The 20,436-nt window shown below is 34.7% G+C and overlaps 1 protein-coding gene and 1 non-coding gene across 2 annotated transcripts; both read left to right on the plus strand.

Moving 5' to 3' along the window:
* Positions 1-3,428: 3,428 nt before the first annotated feature.
* LOC125661255 (methionyl-tRNA formyltransferase, mitochondrial-like) lies at positions 3,429-18,975 on the plus strand. The gene is made up of 11 exons (XM_048893213.2): positions 3,429-3,528; positions 7,442-7,927; positions 8,070-8,139; positions 8,316-8,458; positions 9,040-9,162; positions 10,682-10,784; positions 11,055-11,130; positions 12,020-12,111; positions 14,273-14,348; positions 14,998-15,110; positions 16,348-18,975. Exons 2-11 carry the CDS (start codon positions 7,521-7,523, stop codon positions 16,573-16,575), a joined length of 1,431 nt encoding a protein of 476 aa, XP_048749170.2. The 5' UTR covers positions 3,429-3,528; positions 7,442-7,520; the 3' UTR covers positions 16,576-18,975.
* On the plus strand, positions 13,003-13,074 carry Trnaa-cgc (transfer RNA alanine (anticodon CGC)). The gene has a single exon. It is a non-coding gene; the product is annotated as a tRNA-Ala (tRNA).
* Positions 18,976-20,436: the final 1,461 nt, after the last annotated feature.

Here is a 20,436-nt window from a genome sequence, read left to right on the forward strand (position 1 = left end):
ATTAATGCTTCTGAATTGGCAGGAGATATGATTAGAGGAAATCTGGGTATATCATGACAGCGGGTAATTCTGGACAGATTGACTTCTCTCTTTCTACTTTTATACTGTTTACCTTCCGTTTACAAAATATAAATAAAATATATGCTCCACTCGTAACATGCATTTTTTTTTTACTACAGGAATTTGTGAATTTGTAAACAATCAGAGAAGTAGAACGAAAATAGCATTAAATGGAAGTATTTTAATCACAGCAACGTCCAATATTTCTTTCATTGCACAGAATATTCACTACTTACTGAATAAACATTTACCTACTCAAAAATCTTTTATTACTGTAACATGTAGTGGTCACCCAGCCAAGTGCTGATCAAGCTTGCCGATGCTTAACTTGCGTGATCGAGAGACTCTACCACATCACTAGAAAAGCTAGCTCATGTACTAGCAAGGCAGCATAAGTTCCATCTTATGCTGTCCGCTACACTCCCCTTGCTCAGGGAAGCTTCGTCCTGAAGCTTAGCACAAGTTCTCTCCAAGTGTTTGGCACCTGCTCAGCAACAGCATCCGCCGCTCCCAACGACAACCACTGTAGCGGTCACCCAGCCAAGTGCTGATCACACTCGCCATTGTTTAACTTGCTTGATCGATCGAGAGACTCTACCACATCACTAGAAAAGTACCACCTCACTAGCGAGGTTGTACAAGTCCCCTCTTATACTGACCACTACATTAGTTTAATATAATAAAAATATCAATTTGTGTTTCATTTAACTAAAAAGGCTATATTTAAAAGAATGTTGGTTTCCCCTCCCCCGATTCTGACATTTGAAACAGACCAGGTAGGCAAGTGGTTTTTTTTAAAAAATTTTTTGTTGGAAACACCTATGAAAAAGCAGCTCAGAGCACCGATAGTCATTTTCAATACTTTACATCAGAAGAAGAGTATGCCATGTATTGGTCGAGCTTGTTTTTATGTTGGTCACTGGATTGACATGTCTGCTGGCATTTATTATTCATATTCTTGGATATGTTACTGTGAATGCACTCGGTGGATGCAATATTTTGGTTTACTTTATGAATACCTACATAGAAACATTACATCTTTTCAAAGAAAACATTGAAAACAAAACCAAAACATTTATTCTTGACTTAGTAGAAACAGATGTACTTAATAACATATCAGAACGATTTTTGTTCCGGAAATTAAAAAAAAAAGTGCGATTTTTGGGTAAAACATTTTTTGACACGGGCCCTTTTTTTTTTTAGACCTGGCCGGGCAAGGGGAAACAAACATATTTTTATTTTTAGCCTAACTTCTGAATAAGCAAACATTTGTCAAAACAAAATGGATATATTCAATGCATGCTTTCAACTCTCGTTGCAAATTGCAAAATGGTGTATTAACTGCATTACCTTGAAGGGCTTTGTTAGAAATATTGTTTGCGGGGTGACAGCTATCTCAATCATCACGACATAATTTAATTTAATGGCGACATTTTACTGCTGTTGTCAGTGTAGTGCCGTATTGTTGCTAAACGCTGGGTCAATATAGCTTTTCTCTAAACTGTTGACAATTCGACTACGATAGTTTACAGAGAAAACATTATGGAATAAATCCGTACTTTAATGGTAATGCCCCCACTACTCAATGTACAATTACATGTCTGTTCTCGCCAGCATCTAGACAGAGACAGAAGAAGCACACATCACAGAAAGTGAGAGGCAAGTGTACAACACATTTTAAGGCTGACCAATTTGTACCAAAAGTACTTTCCCGACTACTACACAATCTGATTAAAACCAGTTCCTCAATCCGCTCCTCTCTCTTTTTTTTTTTTGATGTCGCTACACGTGTAGCGACATTTAAAAAAATAAAGAGGGACGGATTGAGGAGCTGATTTTCATCAGAATGGACCACTACAATGTCAAAATTCTCAAGATGATCAAATCTTGCAGAGAAATTTTCAAAGCAAACATCACTGAGATTAATATAATTCTGGTTATCTATGTACAGAACAATATAATGCTTAAATTAAAAGTAAAGTATATCAGGGTGTTTTAGTGGTAATGATGAATTATTGGCGATTATAGCAATAACTGCACAATGCATAATTGTCTGAAGTTATCCACCCTTGTTTTGATCGATTTGATGTCGACTTTCCTGAAACAGTCAGACCCTTATTTATATGCAGATATATATGTCTTAGGTCATTTGAAATTGCAAAGACAATGATGACAAAAGCATTGGCCTAGAAACTGTCCTGAATTATCCCTACCATGTTAAAACTTAACCTACACAATAATTACCAAACTCTGAAAGGGATTGTAGTGGCACTGTACAAGTTCAGTTTAGCTTCACCTTCAAAGCACAATAAATTTCAGATATGATTCTGAGTTGACCCGTTCTACTCTCATTAGAAGTTTCAACAGGCTGGAAACACTTCCCCAATATTGAGATCTTCTTGCTAAAACATGATTAATTTAGGTTACCCTCTTTAGTGAGAAAGTAAATATTTATCCCACGCATAAACAGGTGTTTTGATTGAAAATAAAGGAAAATTCCGCATAATGCTGAATAAGTGCAACAGTCAGCATGACGCGAATGGTCTCTAGAAAATTGACAACACAATCAAGAAATTTCATTGCTGCATATGAAGGAAGGAGGCTGAAATCCAATGCACATCATGAGTGTCTTTGTTTTGATTTATATATTTGCATCTCCTGAACACATGAAACGAAGAGATGCACTCCACGGGTGTTTTTCTCAGTTGTACGGGATGTATTAGCTCTCTCTAGATATGGATAATCGCGTTTTCGCAAGAATATCTCACTATAGAGGAAGTGTTCCCAACCTGTTGAAGGCATTACTCATAGGCCTATTTCATGTATGATACTGTATTTCAATTTTCAAGTGTTGAAAGCAAAACACAAAAATTTTCAATGAGTTTTGACACTGTTTTTATCATGAAATCTACTTTAAAAAATAATGAGCACAATCTGCATCGACTGGCCTTCTATTGTTACTGAATGGATGCAACATACAATCATCAAGCAATATAGACCCCTGTTCAACGACTTACGACCATAAAATTCTGATATTTACCTTCTCGTGTAATGATTGTGTCTTTCTGACTGAAATATGAATTTTGTAACAATAAAGTCGCACTGGAGACTTTCACATAAAAGACTATGTCATTATTACTTCAATGTCACGTCGTTGATCAAAATCAAACGCGCATAACGCACCTGTCATTCGAAATACTAGTCTTGATTTGATAACCATATTTTCGTATATAATGGTGTTTGTGTGTTAACTGATATTCAATAAGGTAGCGGTTATTTAGTATCTTTGAAAATAATGAGATCCATATGTTCCCTAAAATATTTTAATTCTTCGTCTGATAAAAGGTGTAGTTTCGCATTTTCATCTCGGAAGAACTATAGAGGTGTTCCGAAGTAGTTAGTACTCCGCAGAAGATCTTAGATCCTCCATGCTTTTTGTCGCAAGAGTGCGTTATAACGCGTTAGTAGGTAACTATGAAGTTAAATTGCTTTTACATATTGACAGATTTTGCGATGAGCTACTTCTTATTTCTTTGGGACCTGGACACGCATTGATGTTGTCATGCAAAACCGGCGTGATGACCTTAGCCAGAATTTCCTTTAATATTTTATGCTTACGAAACTCGTAGATATTTTCAATTTACGACGGATATGACATGATGCTGTAAAGTTTGCAACTAAATTAGTAGTATGTCTTATTAGTAGTATTGATTGAAAATTGTGAGATCAAATTATGTGTGTTCACTGGACTCTTGACCACAGGGGTTTGACACAATCTGATTGCGTCAAAACCCTGTGCTCTTCACAGCTACTTGAATTCCACGTGTATTAACCAGTTGCACCTTAAACGAGCATACCTAATTGAAGACCTACGGGTAAATTAATTAAAGACCTACAGAAAACTTGCAAAAGACCTACAAAAATGTGGACTATATATACATCAAAACTAATAGAGGGCGAAGCCCTCTCACGGCCCGAAGGGCCGTGAGAGCGGAGCTCTCCCTATAGGTAACACGTATATGCATGTTTAAAAGGAAAATATAGGGAAATAATGAAAAATTAAACCATACCTATGAAACTTGAAAAGTTTGGTACTAATGGCGTCGATTCGAATATTATCGCGTGGACATGTATTTCTCCATTTTGAATCTCGTCTACCCTAGTTCACGTCGTTCTGAGATGTTACATAAAATTCGTAAAAGCATGTAAATCTTATTTTCTTAATCATGTATAATCACTCCACGATTAACGCCATGTTTGTTGTTGTGGTTCAAACGCTATGTTTGTAAATTTGCTAAATAACGACGCTGAATATGACGTCACAATGTACTGTTTACATCAATTGCGTTATATTTCCCGCGTTCAATATGTAGGCGGATCAAATATCCAAAATTAGGATGCTTTGATACAGTTCCGTCCTCGTGCTAACTTCGGGTTGTCTTTGTTCTGTTTTGGATATAGATACCAATGCCAAAATTTGTTTGCTTCGCCCTCAAACACGGTCACGCCGTAAAACATATTATGATTTTCTGATCAGCTGATTAAGCATGTCTCATATATAAAACAATTTTGATCAAAATAAATTTTAAAGTGTATTTATAAAGCTCGGTATGGGGAATTTTTTTCTCTCTATTAGACAACCAAGAGCAATAAATCACGTAAATATATATCTACAAATCAGCTGTTCAATTCTATTACTTTTTAATATTATTTTGAAGCATTTTTCTGATCTTTTAACAAAGAAAATATACAAGAAATGATTATTTATTGAACAGCTGATTTGCAAGTATGACATTTATATGAGTTATCGTTCTAGCGATAAGAGAGAAAAATTAGTACCTAGCTTGAAAATACACTTTAAAACTTATTTTATCAAACTTTTTTGTTTTTGAGACATGCTTAATGAGAAAATCATATTAGTTTTGATGTAAATAGCCTATATATTTGTAAGTCTTGCATAGGTCTTCAATTACCTGTAGGTCTTCAGTTAAGCAGCTAGATTTCTGACAGAATATAAATGTACTATCTGGGTTTGTCAATAAGGCACATCCAGCCGAGTTTACTACATGATGGGTCTGGTTGCGTAAAATGTTGGTTTACTAGTCTGACTGGTTATGTTAAAAAAATAAAGAAGAAACTTAATTTTAAAGCATAAGATATTTTATTCTTAACTAAAAGATAACTGTGAAACTTTGCGAACAATTTTAAACTGGGTGATGACATATATTTCCATTTTTAGTTGTAATGAATAAGTTGCGGTCGGAAGTGATGTTTTACGACATCTGTTTGTTGTTGATTAAAGATGTGAATGTGTTGAAAATTTGCTTTGGATAAATAAATATAAATTGAATTCATTTAACTTGAAAAAAACAGTTTATTTGAAATACATGCAAGAAAGTTTTTATGAAATTGTAAACAGTCATTTTCGGTGTTGACACATGTGCGGGAATGTTTCTATTCAAATACGACTTCTCTTCTCACTGAAAGATGTCACAAGAGAAAAAAAGACAAGGCAGGGAAGAAACAAGGCATGCTTATGAAATAGAAATTCTAAAAAAAAAAACGGCTGAGGTCATTTTATTTTTATATGGATTGAATTTCCGTACCAGGTAGAATTTAAATAAACTGAAAAAGTTATTTGTGTTTTAGAATAAAAGCATCAGTGATGAGACCTAAGATTTTTTTATGAGACAGTTAAATAATATCATCATTATATGCTTTAGTTCAAACTTTTTTTTTTTTAATAATTTCATCATTTATTAAAAAGTATACAAACTATTTGGGATAAAATATCCTCAGATACTCCCTCTTAATTCTCACCAATGGTGCCAGGGGCCCATTGGATTAAATGTATTTTATTATAATATTATTTTATGTAAGGCATATGTATAATATATATGAAAATACATAATATCAAATATTTTTCGAAGTCATGAAAATATCATATACAATGTTGATGTAGATATATCAACAGTAGAATAACATAGAAATTACTCAATGAATAATATATAAACAATGTAGTCCTAAGTTGACCGTATAGTTATAATGATAAATATTTAAGGATAGTATATACTGGTCTCTTCACAGCTGTCAAGTTACATTAATTTACAAAGATGTTAAAAAAATTTATGCTCTTTTGCATTTATATACTTCAATACCGATGTATAGAAACATAATGATTTTTTAACATGATTATACATATTAAAAGTTGTTTCACTTAAAGAATCTAATCTACATATTAACATTTTATGTTTGTATATTCTGTAGGCTATATAAGTAATTAGTAAATTTAAGGATTTGGTTTTATCATTTTGTTCTAGAAAAAATCCAACAACAATGTGTTTCCATTGAACTTTGAAGGATAGATAACTCCTAACAGTGTTCCATATATTTAAAACATCATCACACTCGTAAATCAAATGTTTTGTAGTCTCAACTTGCTTACAATGTGTACATTCATTCTTTGCATCTTTTTTCCATTTGCTAATATATGCATTATTACATAATATGTTATTCAATAACTTATAACTGAATTCCGCTATCTGTTTGTCTTTCAAATCTTTAATTTTACATTTATAAATGTTTATCGAATTTGAATCACCGAATATTCTGAATTCTTCAGACAGTAATGCCTGAAAATTGGGTTTGCAAAACTTTTTTTCAACTAAATTTTTATATAAAAGATTACTTGATGTTTTAAGTATATTGGTAAATCCAAGAAGGAAGTTAAAATTAGTGACATTTTATTTACACAGCTTGAATTTGAAAAATCGTTTAGTCCTAAAAAAAAATTCTTGTGATTGTCATAATAATTTTGTATTCACATAGCCAGTTAGATTTGTCATTAATATTTGAATAATGTTCTAGCGGTTTAAAAATTCCATCATCAAACAAATCACTAACATATAAGATACCAGATCTCGCCCAATTATCGAAGAGTTCAAACTTAACATTTGTCATTTGAGTTAAATATTTAAATATGGAGAAACTATCAGGGTGGTTTTTTTTTCTGGAAAGTTGGTCAGAGCTAGTAAAAATCATTTCAAGTAGCCTGACTTGTCTAGTGCTAAAAAAAGTTAATGTCAAACACTGACTGTATTTAAAAGATTTATACATGCATTGTTCACAACTACAACACATTTATGACTGGGACACATTTATGAAGTCAGGGAATAATTTTCATTACAATTTGTAAAGATTTCATTGGAAATGTAAATATATGTCAATAGGATTTTATAAAAGCTATCAAAGCTCTCAGTCTTTCCTTTGGTATATATAATAGATATTGTTTATAAGTGTATGTTTGTCACAGTTTTGATAAAAGGCTAAAACATGGACTGGACTGTATTTACTAATTTAGAAACCTCACTTTTATTTTCAGTTTGAATAGATTGAAATCTGATTGAGTTCACATAGACGATGCCAGAATTTGATGGACTGTTGATATCTCACCAAAAATAATGACCAGCATCATGTATGTCATCCCGAGAAACAGCATTTTGAGGACCAGCAAATGCTTGTCATTTGTTTTGAAACAAAGTGCAACTAGCAGACAACAGTTTTGCACTTTAAATACTCCATGTGTCGTTCACCAAAGTTTGCAACAACATGAAAATCAAGTCAGAAAATCTAGTCTGGAAGTACAGACATTTAGAGAAAAGAAAGGGAAGTCACAGGGAGTTTTATCAAACTGCTTTTCATCCAGTTCTGCTCAGCTCTCCGATGCACAGAAAATTTCCAGGAGACAGCGATCTTGTAGAATATCGGTCACAAATCACTTACCTAGACCAAAACCTCCATGGAGGGTATTATTTTTTGGAACTGACAATTTCTCGCTGAAAATGTTGAAGACTTTGAATGAAAATAGGTAAGATATTGTCTTTCCAGATTTCTTGTAGCACTAGTAAAATTAATTATTCTATAGAGATATACAAACAGTAAATTTTTTTTTTGAAAGGTGAATGTTTTGAAATGAACTGATGAAATAATGAAATTGATTTTGATAACAGATTAAGTCGAGGCAGTGACAGGCTGGTGGACACACTTGAAGTGGTTGCAGTAGAGAAGACTGACATAGAGGTAAGAAATTTTCAATATAATTGAGATCTGTAACAAAAATTGTGATATTATCTATTAGAATATATAGAATATCCTTGTCAATTTAAGAAGTAAAAAGTGTCCCATACTTCACTGGTTCATTTTATCCTCTTCCATTTGGGACAGGTGTGTATCAAAGATTTTCATTATTTTTTAAGGTTCCCGTTCGTCGGTATGCTAAGGAACAGGGACTTAATGTTTTAGATTGGCAGCCTGCCCTTCACCCCCTGACCTATGATGTGGGGGTACTGGCATCGTTCGGTTTCCTCATTCCATCAAAAGTTATCGATATGTTCCCATAGTAAGTACACTGTATTTATATCTATGGTAATAAGTGTATTTATTGTTAATCATACTGTTTAAACACTTTTGAATTATGAAGAATCCCTGAAAATGGTTCTATTTTGAATTTCAGGGGTGGGGGGTCCACATGTGCATTCATGAATCATCAATTGTATTCTTGAATAGCCTAGTAAAATATATCATGATATGCATATTATACTATGTTATGTCAACAAAAATGGGGATCATGTGTATATGTATGTGCCTCCCCCCCCCCCCCCCCCCCCCACTTTCCCTATTAAACCCACAACTGAGATTGTCAGCAACATGTCACATGTCTTATCAACAGCATGTCAAAGCATAAAAAATGTGAAAACTATGAGATCATCAAAATTGTGGTAAAACTTTTCGGTGATTTATTTAAAGTTAGAATTTGCACGACTTAACATTTTTTAAAATATGGTATATACAGTTTCTTCAAAGTATGCAATCTTTGTGGTGCATGTGATCATATGTGACATTACTTTGCTTCAAAACTTGCAAATTTCTTATTCTGCTGTAGGGTATTTCAGTTTTAACTTGTAAGTACTTCATTTTTAGTGGCATATTAAACATCCACCCCAGCCTCTTACCCAGGTGGAGGGGAGCATCCCCTATTGAACACACCATCCTGTACGGCGACACGGAGACTGGCATATCGATCATGGAAATCCGGCCAAAGCAGTGAGTATATTACAGGTATTTCTGTACAGGTGGGAGTATATTATATTACAGGTATTTCTGTACAGGTGGGAGTATATTATATTACAGGTATACCTGTACAGGTGGGAGTATATTATATTACAGATACAGTAAAATATCTCTATCTCGAAGTCCAAGGGACCTCGAAAAAACTTCGAGATATCCGGGGGTTCGAGGTATCCAAAATCGATCTTGGATATATTTTTTTGAAGTAGGATATTTGATGCATAATATGGGATTTGCATTATAAACAAAAAACCCGTTGCCGTTTCTTATAGTTTAATACAAGTTAATAAATTAATATTGTGGAATTTCAAAGAGAAACATTTCAGGTTTTTTAATATATATAAACATCCAATTGAATTCACAATGTGTTTCAAAATTAAGATGATCGTGCCTGTATGCTTACTTTAAGTTTACTGATGTCCAGGCTCGACTGGGATGTAGTTTTTGCGTTGTAATGAAAGAACCTATCACGTAAGAAACAAACAAGACGGATTTTTAAAAAAAAACAAACTTTTAAATGTTTATTAAATAAATTTTCGTGTTTTCTCTGTACTAGTTTTAATGATGAAGCGTGTATTATTAAATGCGTTATCGTTATTAAGAGCATTACCTTCAAGCGTACTTCGACGATTTTGTGCGTTTATCTTACCCACATGTTAATGATAGAGCGTGTGTCATTCAAAACACCATCCCTGGAATCAAGTGTGTTAGATCATAATTGGCGGTGAACTTTAGCCGTAATGTTCGAAGGCTTCACTAATCACCCAAGCTGTTGAACCATTTATTGCGACCTGGGTCTACTCGGAAAAGGCGAGCGTGGATTAGCGTGCATTAATTATATTTGATGTAGTCGCGGGTGTGAATGTGTGACTTAATGACGCCAGGTATGGTAAGCAGAGCGGAAAATTGATTGCACTTCGAGATAAACCAGGCGAATTTAGGGTATGGGACCTTGAAAATACTTCCACATAAGCGGAGTATTTGAGATTACCGTGTTCGAAATATCAGAAGTTTTTTAAATCATTAATATAGGGAAAACGGCCGGGACCGGCGGTCAACTTCGACTCAAACGGGGTATTTGAGATAAACCATATTCGAGATACAGATATTTTACTGTATTTCCATTGTGGTATGTATACTGCCAAGCGTATTCCTCCTGTAAACATGGGGAGACGATGATAAAATACCCGTGTTGAAATTGAAAATATGACACATGTAATAAAATGCCTTTAGGAAATTGAAAGTAAGATACTTGTGGTAAAGTATGGAGGAAACTGAAAGTAGGATACAAATATTAGGAATAAATGACAATTTTATGATTTGCACTGGCTGAAAAATGAGGCAATCACATGATTAGAGGTAAACATGTAACATGTAGATTGTACAGTGTATATTCATTATGACTAAGAATTGTCTTGATTTGAACTTTTATCTTGTAGCTTTGATAACGAAAATGACCCTATCATGTTACAGAAACCTTACTTTTATGTTGTAGTTTTGACATCGGCCCTATCCTGTTACAGAAACGTTATCCAATGAAGGACAGGGCTACAGCCCTTGAAGTGAAAAAAAATATGGCAGACAGAGGTTCTGATGTGGTATGTTCTCCAAATATATTGGAAAGGAGATGCTTCAATGTCAGAAAAATGCCATACATGTAATGATTACAGCTGTGATGTCTGACTTAGTGTACATTTATATATACAGTGTAATTATGTTTTTACAAATGGAGTTGTGGTACATGGTCTCCAGGCTGAAACTGAATGGATAAAATCATTGTTTTGTTTTTGCACTGCGGTGTAATATACTGTATTTATAGATAACAATATTTGAGCCTTAATTGCATCATTAATTGTGTAATATTACAGATGATGGAAGCCTTGTCCAATCTCCCTGAGCTGGAGAGACGTGTAGTGGAGCAGAGCGAGATAGGGGTTACATACGGTAAGATTTTACACACATTATAGAGGAGCATAAAGAGAGACATGTACATGTGTATGCCCCTGCTGAAGATCAAACCTGGAACCTCTGGCATTACAGTCCAGTGCTGCACCGATTGAGTTAAGGGATTAATTCACTATCCAGAGGCAATGTATTTAACACTACCACATTGTCCCCCTTCCAGAGAGAGAGGTGTGTTCAAATTCTCCCGTAGTGCCAGCACCTGTGGGGCGAAGTTCTGGGGGCATTATTGCTCTCGCCCGCCAGAGATTACCCGGGTCCTAGTGTAGACACCACTATCACTCTCGCCCGCCAGAGATTACCCGGGTCCTAGTGTAGACACCACATGTCACAGAGACAAGTATACGTCTCAGCTGAGGGTCAAATCCCGGACGTCTGGAATGACCATCCAGTGGGCTAACAGTCGAGCTAAAGGTTAACCCACTAGCCATAGTTAGTAGGAAGGCCATATATCTAACACTATCACATTGTCGTTGTAAGATGTCGTGTGGTTTCTGTGAAGTATTGGGAAGTAATAATATAACACACACACCCATGACCATCACCTCTCCCCCACCCTTCTAGTAATTTTTTCTCTCAAGACATAGTGACAAGAGGTAAATGATAGTCATTGTGTGTGACATGTAAATGAAATCAGCAGCATTTAATTATTGATTTGATTTTGAACTTCACTCTAAAAGTTACAGATCATCACCCACAGAGATTTCTCAATGAAGGTGTCAGTTAAATTCTGTTCAGATATTGCATCAAAATAACAATTGCAGAAATGAGAAATCAAGGTGTATTAACAGTTGAAAATATTATTTTTGTGTTATATTCTGTATATACATTGTAAGAGTTATCTACCTTGAAATACTGTGTACTTTTCCAGCCCACAAACTCACACGCCAAGCCCTGTATGTAGATTGGGAAAACCAGAGTTACAACAGTATAGACCGGCAGCAGAGAGCTCTCCATGAGATTGTGAGTAGATTTCTGTAGATTTATAAGATTGTGAGTAGATTTCTGTAGATTTATAAGATTGTGAGTAGATTTCTGTAGATTTATTTAAACAATAAAATTTTCTCTTTGTTGTTTCATCGCGTGATGAAGGTAACGCAGGTTATGCCAATTTTTTCTGCAATGCTAGCTAATAAGCGACCTCCATCACCTGATGAAACAACAAACAAGACATTTTATTGTTTATATTTTTATGCATTATTTAAAACATAAACTAGAATTAAGGTCTGAAATATCATATGGTTGACCCATTTGTTACGTAAAATAGAAAAGCCAATGGACCCTTTGACCTTGATGACGCTCCATATATGGTAATGATTTTGTAGACAGGTGGTACTAGAGAACCAAATCGAACTAGATTGCAACAAACATGTATTTATTGCATGATGAAAACAATGTCAATTTCAAAAGAAATATAAGAGAAAAGATTCAGTGAATGTAAATATAAGATTGTGAGTAGATTTATAAGATTGTCAGGGTAGATTCACATAAAATATATAGATTGTGAGTAGATTTCTGTAGATTTAAAAGATTGTCAGGATAGATTCACATAAAATCTATAGACTGTGAGTAGATTTCTGTAGATTTATAAGATTGTCAGGGTAGATTCACATAAAATCTATAGATTGTGAGTAGATTTCTGTAGATTTATAAGATTGTCAGGGTAGATTCACATAAAATCTATAGACTCTGAGTAGATTGCTGCATGATCTTCGAATTGTGAGTGAATTCCTTTAGATTAATCAATAACAAGGAGTGGTTTAAAGTGAAATTCTTTTCAAATAAAAGCAGTTTAACTGTGCAAAACAACCATGAATTTCATAATCCTATGAACATGAATGTTTTCCTCTGACTGCCGCGGTGGCTGAGAGGTTAGAGCGTTCGCCCCGCATGCGGAAGGCCAGGGTTCGAATCCCGGCCGCGACAGACCTAAGTCATTAAAATAGGTAGTGACAGCTCCATCGCCAAACGCTCGGCATCAGGTGTGAATGTCACGGGTCCTCGGAGATGATCTTAAAAACGGATGTCCTGTGTCACAGTAGGTGTGGCACGCTAAAGAACCCTCACTGCTCAATGGCCATAAGCGCCGAGCTTAGGCCTAAATTTGAAGCCCTTCACCAGTCTTGGTGACGTCTCAATATGAGTGAAAAATTATCGAGAGAGACGTTAAGCAAGATACAATCCTCTGACCATGAAAATTTTCATTAAACATGGTATACTTGGAATTATGACTAAACATGATCTATGATGATCGTTATTTCTGTTTTATTCCGATTCCATTGAATATGTGTGCATCTCAATCTCAACCACAGTTTGGTAAGTTTTAGAGCATTCAGATCCTGTACAATTAAACTAAGCGGTCAAATTTTGGATTAATGTAAGGATTTTACAATTTGGAATGTGGCTGAAATTTGGCTCTACACTTAGCAGTGGAAAATTCTGGCATTAAAAGCTTTTGATCCACTCCCAACATATCAGTTTGATCCACTTCCGACATATCAGTTTGATCCACTTCCGACATATCAGATGCAGGAGTAGATTAAAGATCTGGCCATTTTCACAAAAAATCTTTCGACTAAAATAAGGATTTTGGATCTGCTTTACACTCAACTGAGTACAGCTATGCCCTGAATAAGAATGCCATTTTTATCACCAATGTATATACTTAGTTTTACTCAGTCAAAAGTATATGAGTGAAGAATTATCAAACGAATGACAGTGTTTGAAAATTTTCATCTTATTTTGTAAGATTTTTTGTGAAAAGGGCCACAGATTCTAATGAGATTGTAAGTACATTTTGTAATTGTGCAAGTTATACTTGTATTATTACATATTAAAATGTAGTTGTTCAATTCACTGTTACAATGATAGTTAGCGATATTCAGTAGTCTATTGAGTCAGTGTTATGGTTAATGTATTGTGAAGTTTCCAGGAATAGTTATGATTATGATCTTACACCATACACTGTACCCGGTACTTAAACAGTGTAAAATATCAGTGAACATACTTCTACCACTCAAGAGCACAGAGTTTGAGTATGAGAATGTGCTCAGAAAAGTTTTATAACCTCCAGTGATCTGGGAAATCTTTTTCTGATCTGGGAAATCTTTTTCTTTTTTGACAGGAGCCACTGAGAAGTGAATTCAACAATAAAAAGATCAACTTGTTAGATCCGTGTGATTTTAGTGTCCTCAATTCAGGTACTGATAGCTGTTAGATCTGTGTGATGTTAGTGTCCTCAATTCAGGTACTGATAGCTGTTAGATCTGTGTGATGTTAGTGTCCTCAATTCAGGTACTGATAGCTGTTAGATCTGTGTGATGTTAGTGTCCTCAATTCAGGTACTGATAGCTGTTAGATCTGTGTGATGTTAGTGTCCTCAATTCAGGTACTGATAGCTGTTAGATCTGTGTGATGTTAGTGTCCTCAATTCAGGTACTGATAGCTGTTAGATCTGTGTGATGTTAGTGTCCTCAATTCAGGTACTGATAGCTGTTAGATCTGTGTGATGTTAGTGTCCTCAATTCAGGTACTGATAGCTGTTAGATTCAAGGGATTTTAGTGTCCTCAATTCAGGTACTGATAGCTGTTAGATCCAAGGGATTTTAGTGTCCTCAATTCAGGTACTGATAGCTGTTAGATTTAAGGGATTTTCACATCCGATTCATCAATCAATTGATTTGAGTGGAGTATGAAATTGTAGGAGTTATTGTCTGATAACACAAAATGTCATTAGTTTGAATTTATCATGAATTATGGAATATGTTAGCCTAGTAACTAGTATCTATGGTAACTGACGTTGTGTAATTGTTGGAATATTGCTGTAATTGTTGGAATATTGATTGACAGATCCTGGTGTTGAGAAAGCAGTGCAACAGCGATATAGCCGTCCGAGTGGAGAGGTACCAGCAGGGTCCATCTTCTACAGTAAACCACACAAGCACCTGCTAGTCAAATGTCAGGTAAGCTCTGTGGCCTGTGTACCATTGTGTCTGTAGTATCAGCAGTGATGGATCTGCATGATCACTAGTTGTAATTATTTCATACTTAATTTTGTCAGTGGATGCACAAAAAAGTCTAGAGAAGGAGAGTTCTGTATCATAACTTTTTTTCCCCCATGTAAATCAGTCGTAAATACACAAAATATTTCATTGTAATGAAAATGTACATGGAAGTTATGGCGGGGGTTTCAATCTTATGTTATTGCATCAAATTTCAATGTAGATGTGAAAATCCAGCTATGGGTCAGAATACACAAGGAAAAAAAGGGTTTAAATGTGAAAATGATTATGACTGATACACGTTTTAGCAATAATGAATCTGTAAAAAGTATTTCACAAATATCCAGTACATGTTTTGTTGAGTATTCAGCATCCTTCTATTCTGTGAAATTATTTTATTCCCATGAAATAAATTTTTCGTGTTATAGGAAAATTAATATGTTTCCGGAGTCTTTGTTTTACATGCAACAGTTCACATTTTTTATATAGCGGATTTGAATTTAAAGGGACTGGTTCACGATTTTTGATAAAAATTATTTTTCATTTTTGATGTTAAACATTAAAAATACAACTCATTTAATATTGACAGTCAAAATTTTGACCTTCTGAATGCAAGAACAAAAGCAATATTTTAGCCTTAAATCTGTGTTATGTACATGTAAACAAAGACTCGCGTCTTTTTATGTATACAAACAAAGGAGTGAAATATTGATTTTGTAATATAAAGCATCTTAATTTTGCATAGTCACAAATTTTAACTTGTAGATGACACATTTACAGTGTACCCCAAAAATACTTGAAATGTGAAAGATATATTAAACTTAGATCGATATCCATTTCTTTTGAAAATTTCGTAAACAATAATATTACACAATCTTTGTTTACAAAACAATCTCTAATGTTAACTCTTTTAAACACATTAGACAGTAGATTTTGATGATTAAAAGTGAAAAAGAAAATTTGGGGGGAAATCATGAATCAGTCCCTTTAAAGATAAATATAGTGAAATTCCTTGATATGGTCAATCTAATTAAAATTTACATCCTTTAATATGTTCAAATATATTAATTGCAACGTGAGCGGATCAAAGGATCTCATTTAATTGGATTGGTAATATGGTGTATGGAGAATAACATTACTAAGGAATTACATATTTGTAGGGGATAATTTCTTCATTACATATATATGTCTGTTTCAGGATGGGTGGGCAGGCTTTGGAAGTATTCGATTAAAAAAGAGACAGACGGCTGTGGATTTTCATAGTGGATATCTTCAGAAGAATTCAGATCCGAGACTCCGGAGTATAGACAATGGATTACAGTTCAATCTGGATCTGCTGACCCCGCGACTGCTGCACAGTGAGATGATTCCAGTGAAAGTCAGGGAGGAATGGTTCACAGACCTTAAAGTGGGTCATGGGGGCTAAACATTGAAGAACTCCTCAAAACTTTAAGTGGGTCATTGTGGTGGAACAGTGAAGAACTCCTTAAAACTTTAAGTGGGTCATTGTGGCTGAACGCTAAAGAATTCCTCAAAACTTAAAGTGGGTCATTGTGGCTGAACACTGAAGAATTCCTCAAAACTTAGAGATGTCATTGTGGTTGAACAGTGAAGAATTCCTCAAAACTTAAAGTGGGTCATTGTGGCTGAACACTGAAGAATTCCTCAAAACTTAAAGTGGGTCATTGTCGTTGAACATTGAGGAATTCCTAAAGATTGTAATTGAGTCACAATGATTGAACATCAAACATTTCTTTAAAGTCTGAAGTGGGTCATGGTGCTAGAACATCAAGGAATTCCTCAAAACTCAGATGAGTCATGTTGGTTGAACTTGTAGCAATTCCTCAAAACTTAAATGCAGGTGATGGGTGTTGAACATGATGCAACATTTCAAACCTTAAAGGAGCCCTTTACTGTTGAAGATCTTGAAGCTTTTTAGACAGAAAATTTGGACATGACAGTCAGGAACTCCTTGGGATATTACTCACAAAGCGTTTTTATACACATATTTATGCATGCCATGTTATGAATGAATCCTGTTTTCAATGAATATGTATTTACCTGGTTCTCATAATCCATAAATTCTTCACCACAGATTATAAAATGCCATTTGCATACTCCATATAATATCAATGCAGTCATAAGAGTGTTGCTTTGTTCATTATGAATCCAAAAAAGTGTGGTTTTCTGTAGTGGTGGTATGTGATAATAGAAGCATGGGATATTTTGTATAGTTTCATGCTTACATGATGCAATCAACTCTAGCATATATTTATTATGTTCCTTATTGTCATATTTAAGTTTGTGATATGTCAAGCTGGAAAAAAAGATCCCCTTGAAACAGTGTAGGTTTGTTACTGAAAAAATTGGTCAATATAACTGTTTTTGTATGATAATGGAGTGTGTGATTCTTATTTATTTGTGTGATTCCATTTTTATGAACTCAAATATTTCATTCCTTGTGTCCATGACGTCGGAATTTGACTTTAAAACTATATATTCTGAACTATTTGTCAGAGATAAGGATTTCATAATTTGTTTATAGATTTCTTTTGATGCCATTACCAACATTTCACAAGTTTAACCTTGATCATAACTTTTCAATAGTGAGTGATAGGGACCTCATATTTCATTACTTGTGAAAAGACTTTTCTTTTGGTATCATATTTGTGACCTTGACCTTAGAGTTTGACCTACTTTTAAGAAAAGTTTACCTATTTGTAATAGTTCCTGAACTTTTTAAGGTAGGGCTTTCATATTTTGTATATAGTTTCTTTATGACAAGACCTTTCATCTGTCTCTTTGTTGACATAGTGATTCAAAAACACATCTGGTTTTAACACGGACTGATAGAAGTCTGAAGTTTGTAAGGTTAAAGATGGATCAATAGGAAATCATTCAGAGAAATTGTGACAGCTGTTTGAAGTATTTCCATTCGTTGGAATGCAAAACACTGAATTAGTTTAACACTATGGCCAGCAGTGACCTAAATAAAAAAATTTCTTTCTTTCCCCCATTTTCAACAACAACAAAAAATAACTCCATCTTTAATATTGTTATTTTTTCTCAATTGAGTTATCTATTTATTCCAAAGTAGGAAACTTAGTATCTTTTATTTCTTTACGTAAAAATTTGTATTGTAATTTACGCAAATGCTATGTCACTAATTGTAAATTTACTTATTTTTAGGTCACCTGAGTCACTCGGGTAACCTATTGCTATAGGTCTGCATCAATTGTTGTCTGTTGTGCGTTAACAATTGAACATGTTAAGTACTTGATTACTACCATTCCAATTCTATTAAAATTTTGTATAAAGCATTTTTAGGACAAGGGGGATATAAATTGTAAGTATCAGGACTCTTGCACCCCTTGGATCTTAGAGACAAGGCAAAAACTCCTAAACATTGACCATTTTTTCAAAAATCTTATCAGCAATTGCATAACTGTAAGAAAAACTAAATGCAAAGTGATGTAGAGCAGGAAGGCTTGTACCAAAATTGTAAAATTCATGATCCCCGGAATAGTTTCCAAGGCAGGACCACATTTGGCATATAGTGTTTATCACAATCAGTGTACAAAATGAGATCAATAGCCAAAATCCATAGAAAATTTTTCTGGTCTATAGTGAAGTGAATGCTATGAATAAATACAGTTGTCAAGAGTTACACATTTTTTTGACATTCTGTATAGTGCATTTATTATTTTACTTAACTTCTGTTATAGCCTTTTGAAAAAATAAACTGTTGTAAATGATGTATGCAAATTCAAATTGATCAGTCTGTCTCAAGATATGAAATACAAATAAAGAGTACAATAAAAAATCAGGGTATTTGTTCTAGTTCTATAGTAAATCATCCAGGTCTATAGAATTTGAAATTGTGGTAGACCAATTATCTTTAGTACAGGTAAGTCACCAATTGTCTTTAGTAGAGATAAGTCACCAATTGTCTTCAGTACAGATAAGTCACCAATTGTCTCCAGTACAGATAAGTCACCAATTGTCTTTAGTACAGATAAGTCACCAATTGTCTTTAGTACAGATAAGTCACTAATTGTCTTTAGTACAGATAAGTCACCAATTGTCTTTAGTACAGATAAGTCAGTTTTGCACTCTAGCGTTTTTTATGTGTAAAACATCTAAATACTATCTTCTTTTATGCTAAAAGGGATGTACCAAACTTGTGAATTCCACAACCCCAGGGTTCTGACTCTAGGGTGAGTCCAAAATAGTCATATAGTGTTAATATTGTAACAGAGTCTGGTATATACCTCTGCTTAGAATCGAACCCACAATCCTGTGGAGATCCGGGTTAGAATAGGTCCTCAGTACCCCCTTGCTTGTTGCAAGAAGCGACTAAATGGGGCGATCCTTCTGATGAGACTGCAAAAACTGAGGCACTGTGTCACAGCAGGTGTGGCACGGTGAAGATCCCTCCCTGCTCGAGGGTCGTAAGCACGGAGCATGGGTCTAAATTTTGCAGCCCTTCACCGGCAGTAGTGACGTCTTCATATGAGTGAAAAATCCTCGAGGGGGACGTTAAACAATATACAACCAATCGAACCCAGGACCTCTGGCATGACAGTTCATTGTTCTGCTGATCGAGCGAAAGGCCGGGTATCTAACACTAACACATTGTTCTCCAGAGAGAGAGGCATCCCGAATCTCCTGGAGTGTCGGTATATCTACTGGTGTATAACTCGATGCAATACACAAGCTGATTAATAAACGTTGCAGAACCACCAACAGCCTTGGTTTTGATATCGCATTACTAAGACCTGTTACAGTGAAACATCAGTATGGACTTTTTCAGGTTCATTCATGTTTTGAGAACACATTTAGTTTTATACTACTGACGAATGTTAAAATTTAGCTCATATACTTATTATAGACTTCACAGTCCTTGGGGCCAGTGACACTTGCAACTCAGGTGACTGACAAGGCCTGGGAGGCTCTTGTGTCCTGAGTATTTTTTTCTACCTACCCAAGCTGATGTCGCAAAGAGTGAAAAATTATCGAGAGAGACGTTAAGCAAGATACAATATATAAAACGGGGCGAAACTGTCTGCAAGAAAAGCGAAAACAATACTGTACACAGTAATACAAAATTAAGGTACAAGTATGTTATACTGGTAGTTGGCGAAGCTGATTATGCAGAATGAACTTACAGTATCCCCTATTGTATAGACAGAAGTAATTCCTTATACATGTATCATGTATTTTGTAATTTGACTTCTTTTATAAATAATTTGTGTGAAATCGAAATGGTGAAGTGGAAATGTAATGC

Source organism: Ostrea edulis, chromosome 8 (assembly GCF_947568905.1).
Source record: "Ostrea edulis chromosome 8, xbOstEdul1.1, whole genome shotgun sequence".
NCBI lineage: Eukaryota > Metazoa > Mollusca > Bivalvia > Ostreida > Ostreidae > Ostrea > Ostrea edulis.

Excerpts from the sequence above, each read along its gene's own strand:
- LOC125661255 (XM_048893213.2), top strand. The coding sequence starts at position 7,521 with ATGACCAGCATCATGTATGTCATCCCGAGAAACAGCATTTTGAGGACC. Across the intron at positions 8,459-9,039 it reads GTTATCGATATGTTCCCATA|TGGCATATTAAACATCCACC; the intron begins GTAAGTACACTG and ends CTTCATTTTTAG. Across the intron at positions 9,163-10,681 it reads ATGGAAATCCGGCCAAAGCA|TTTTGACATCGGCCCTATCC; the intron begins GTGAGTATATTA and ends TTTATGTTGTAG.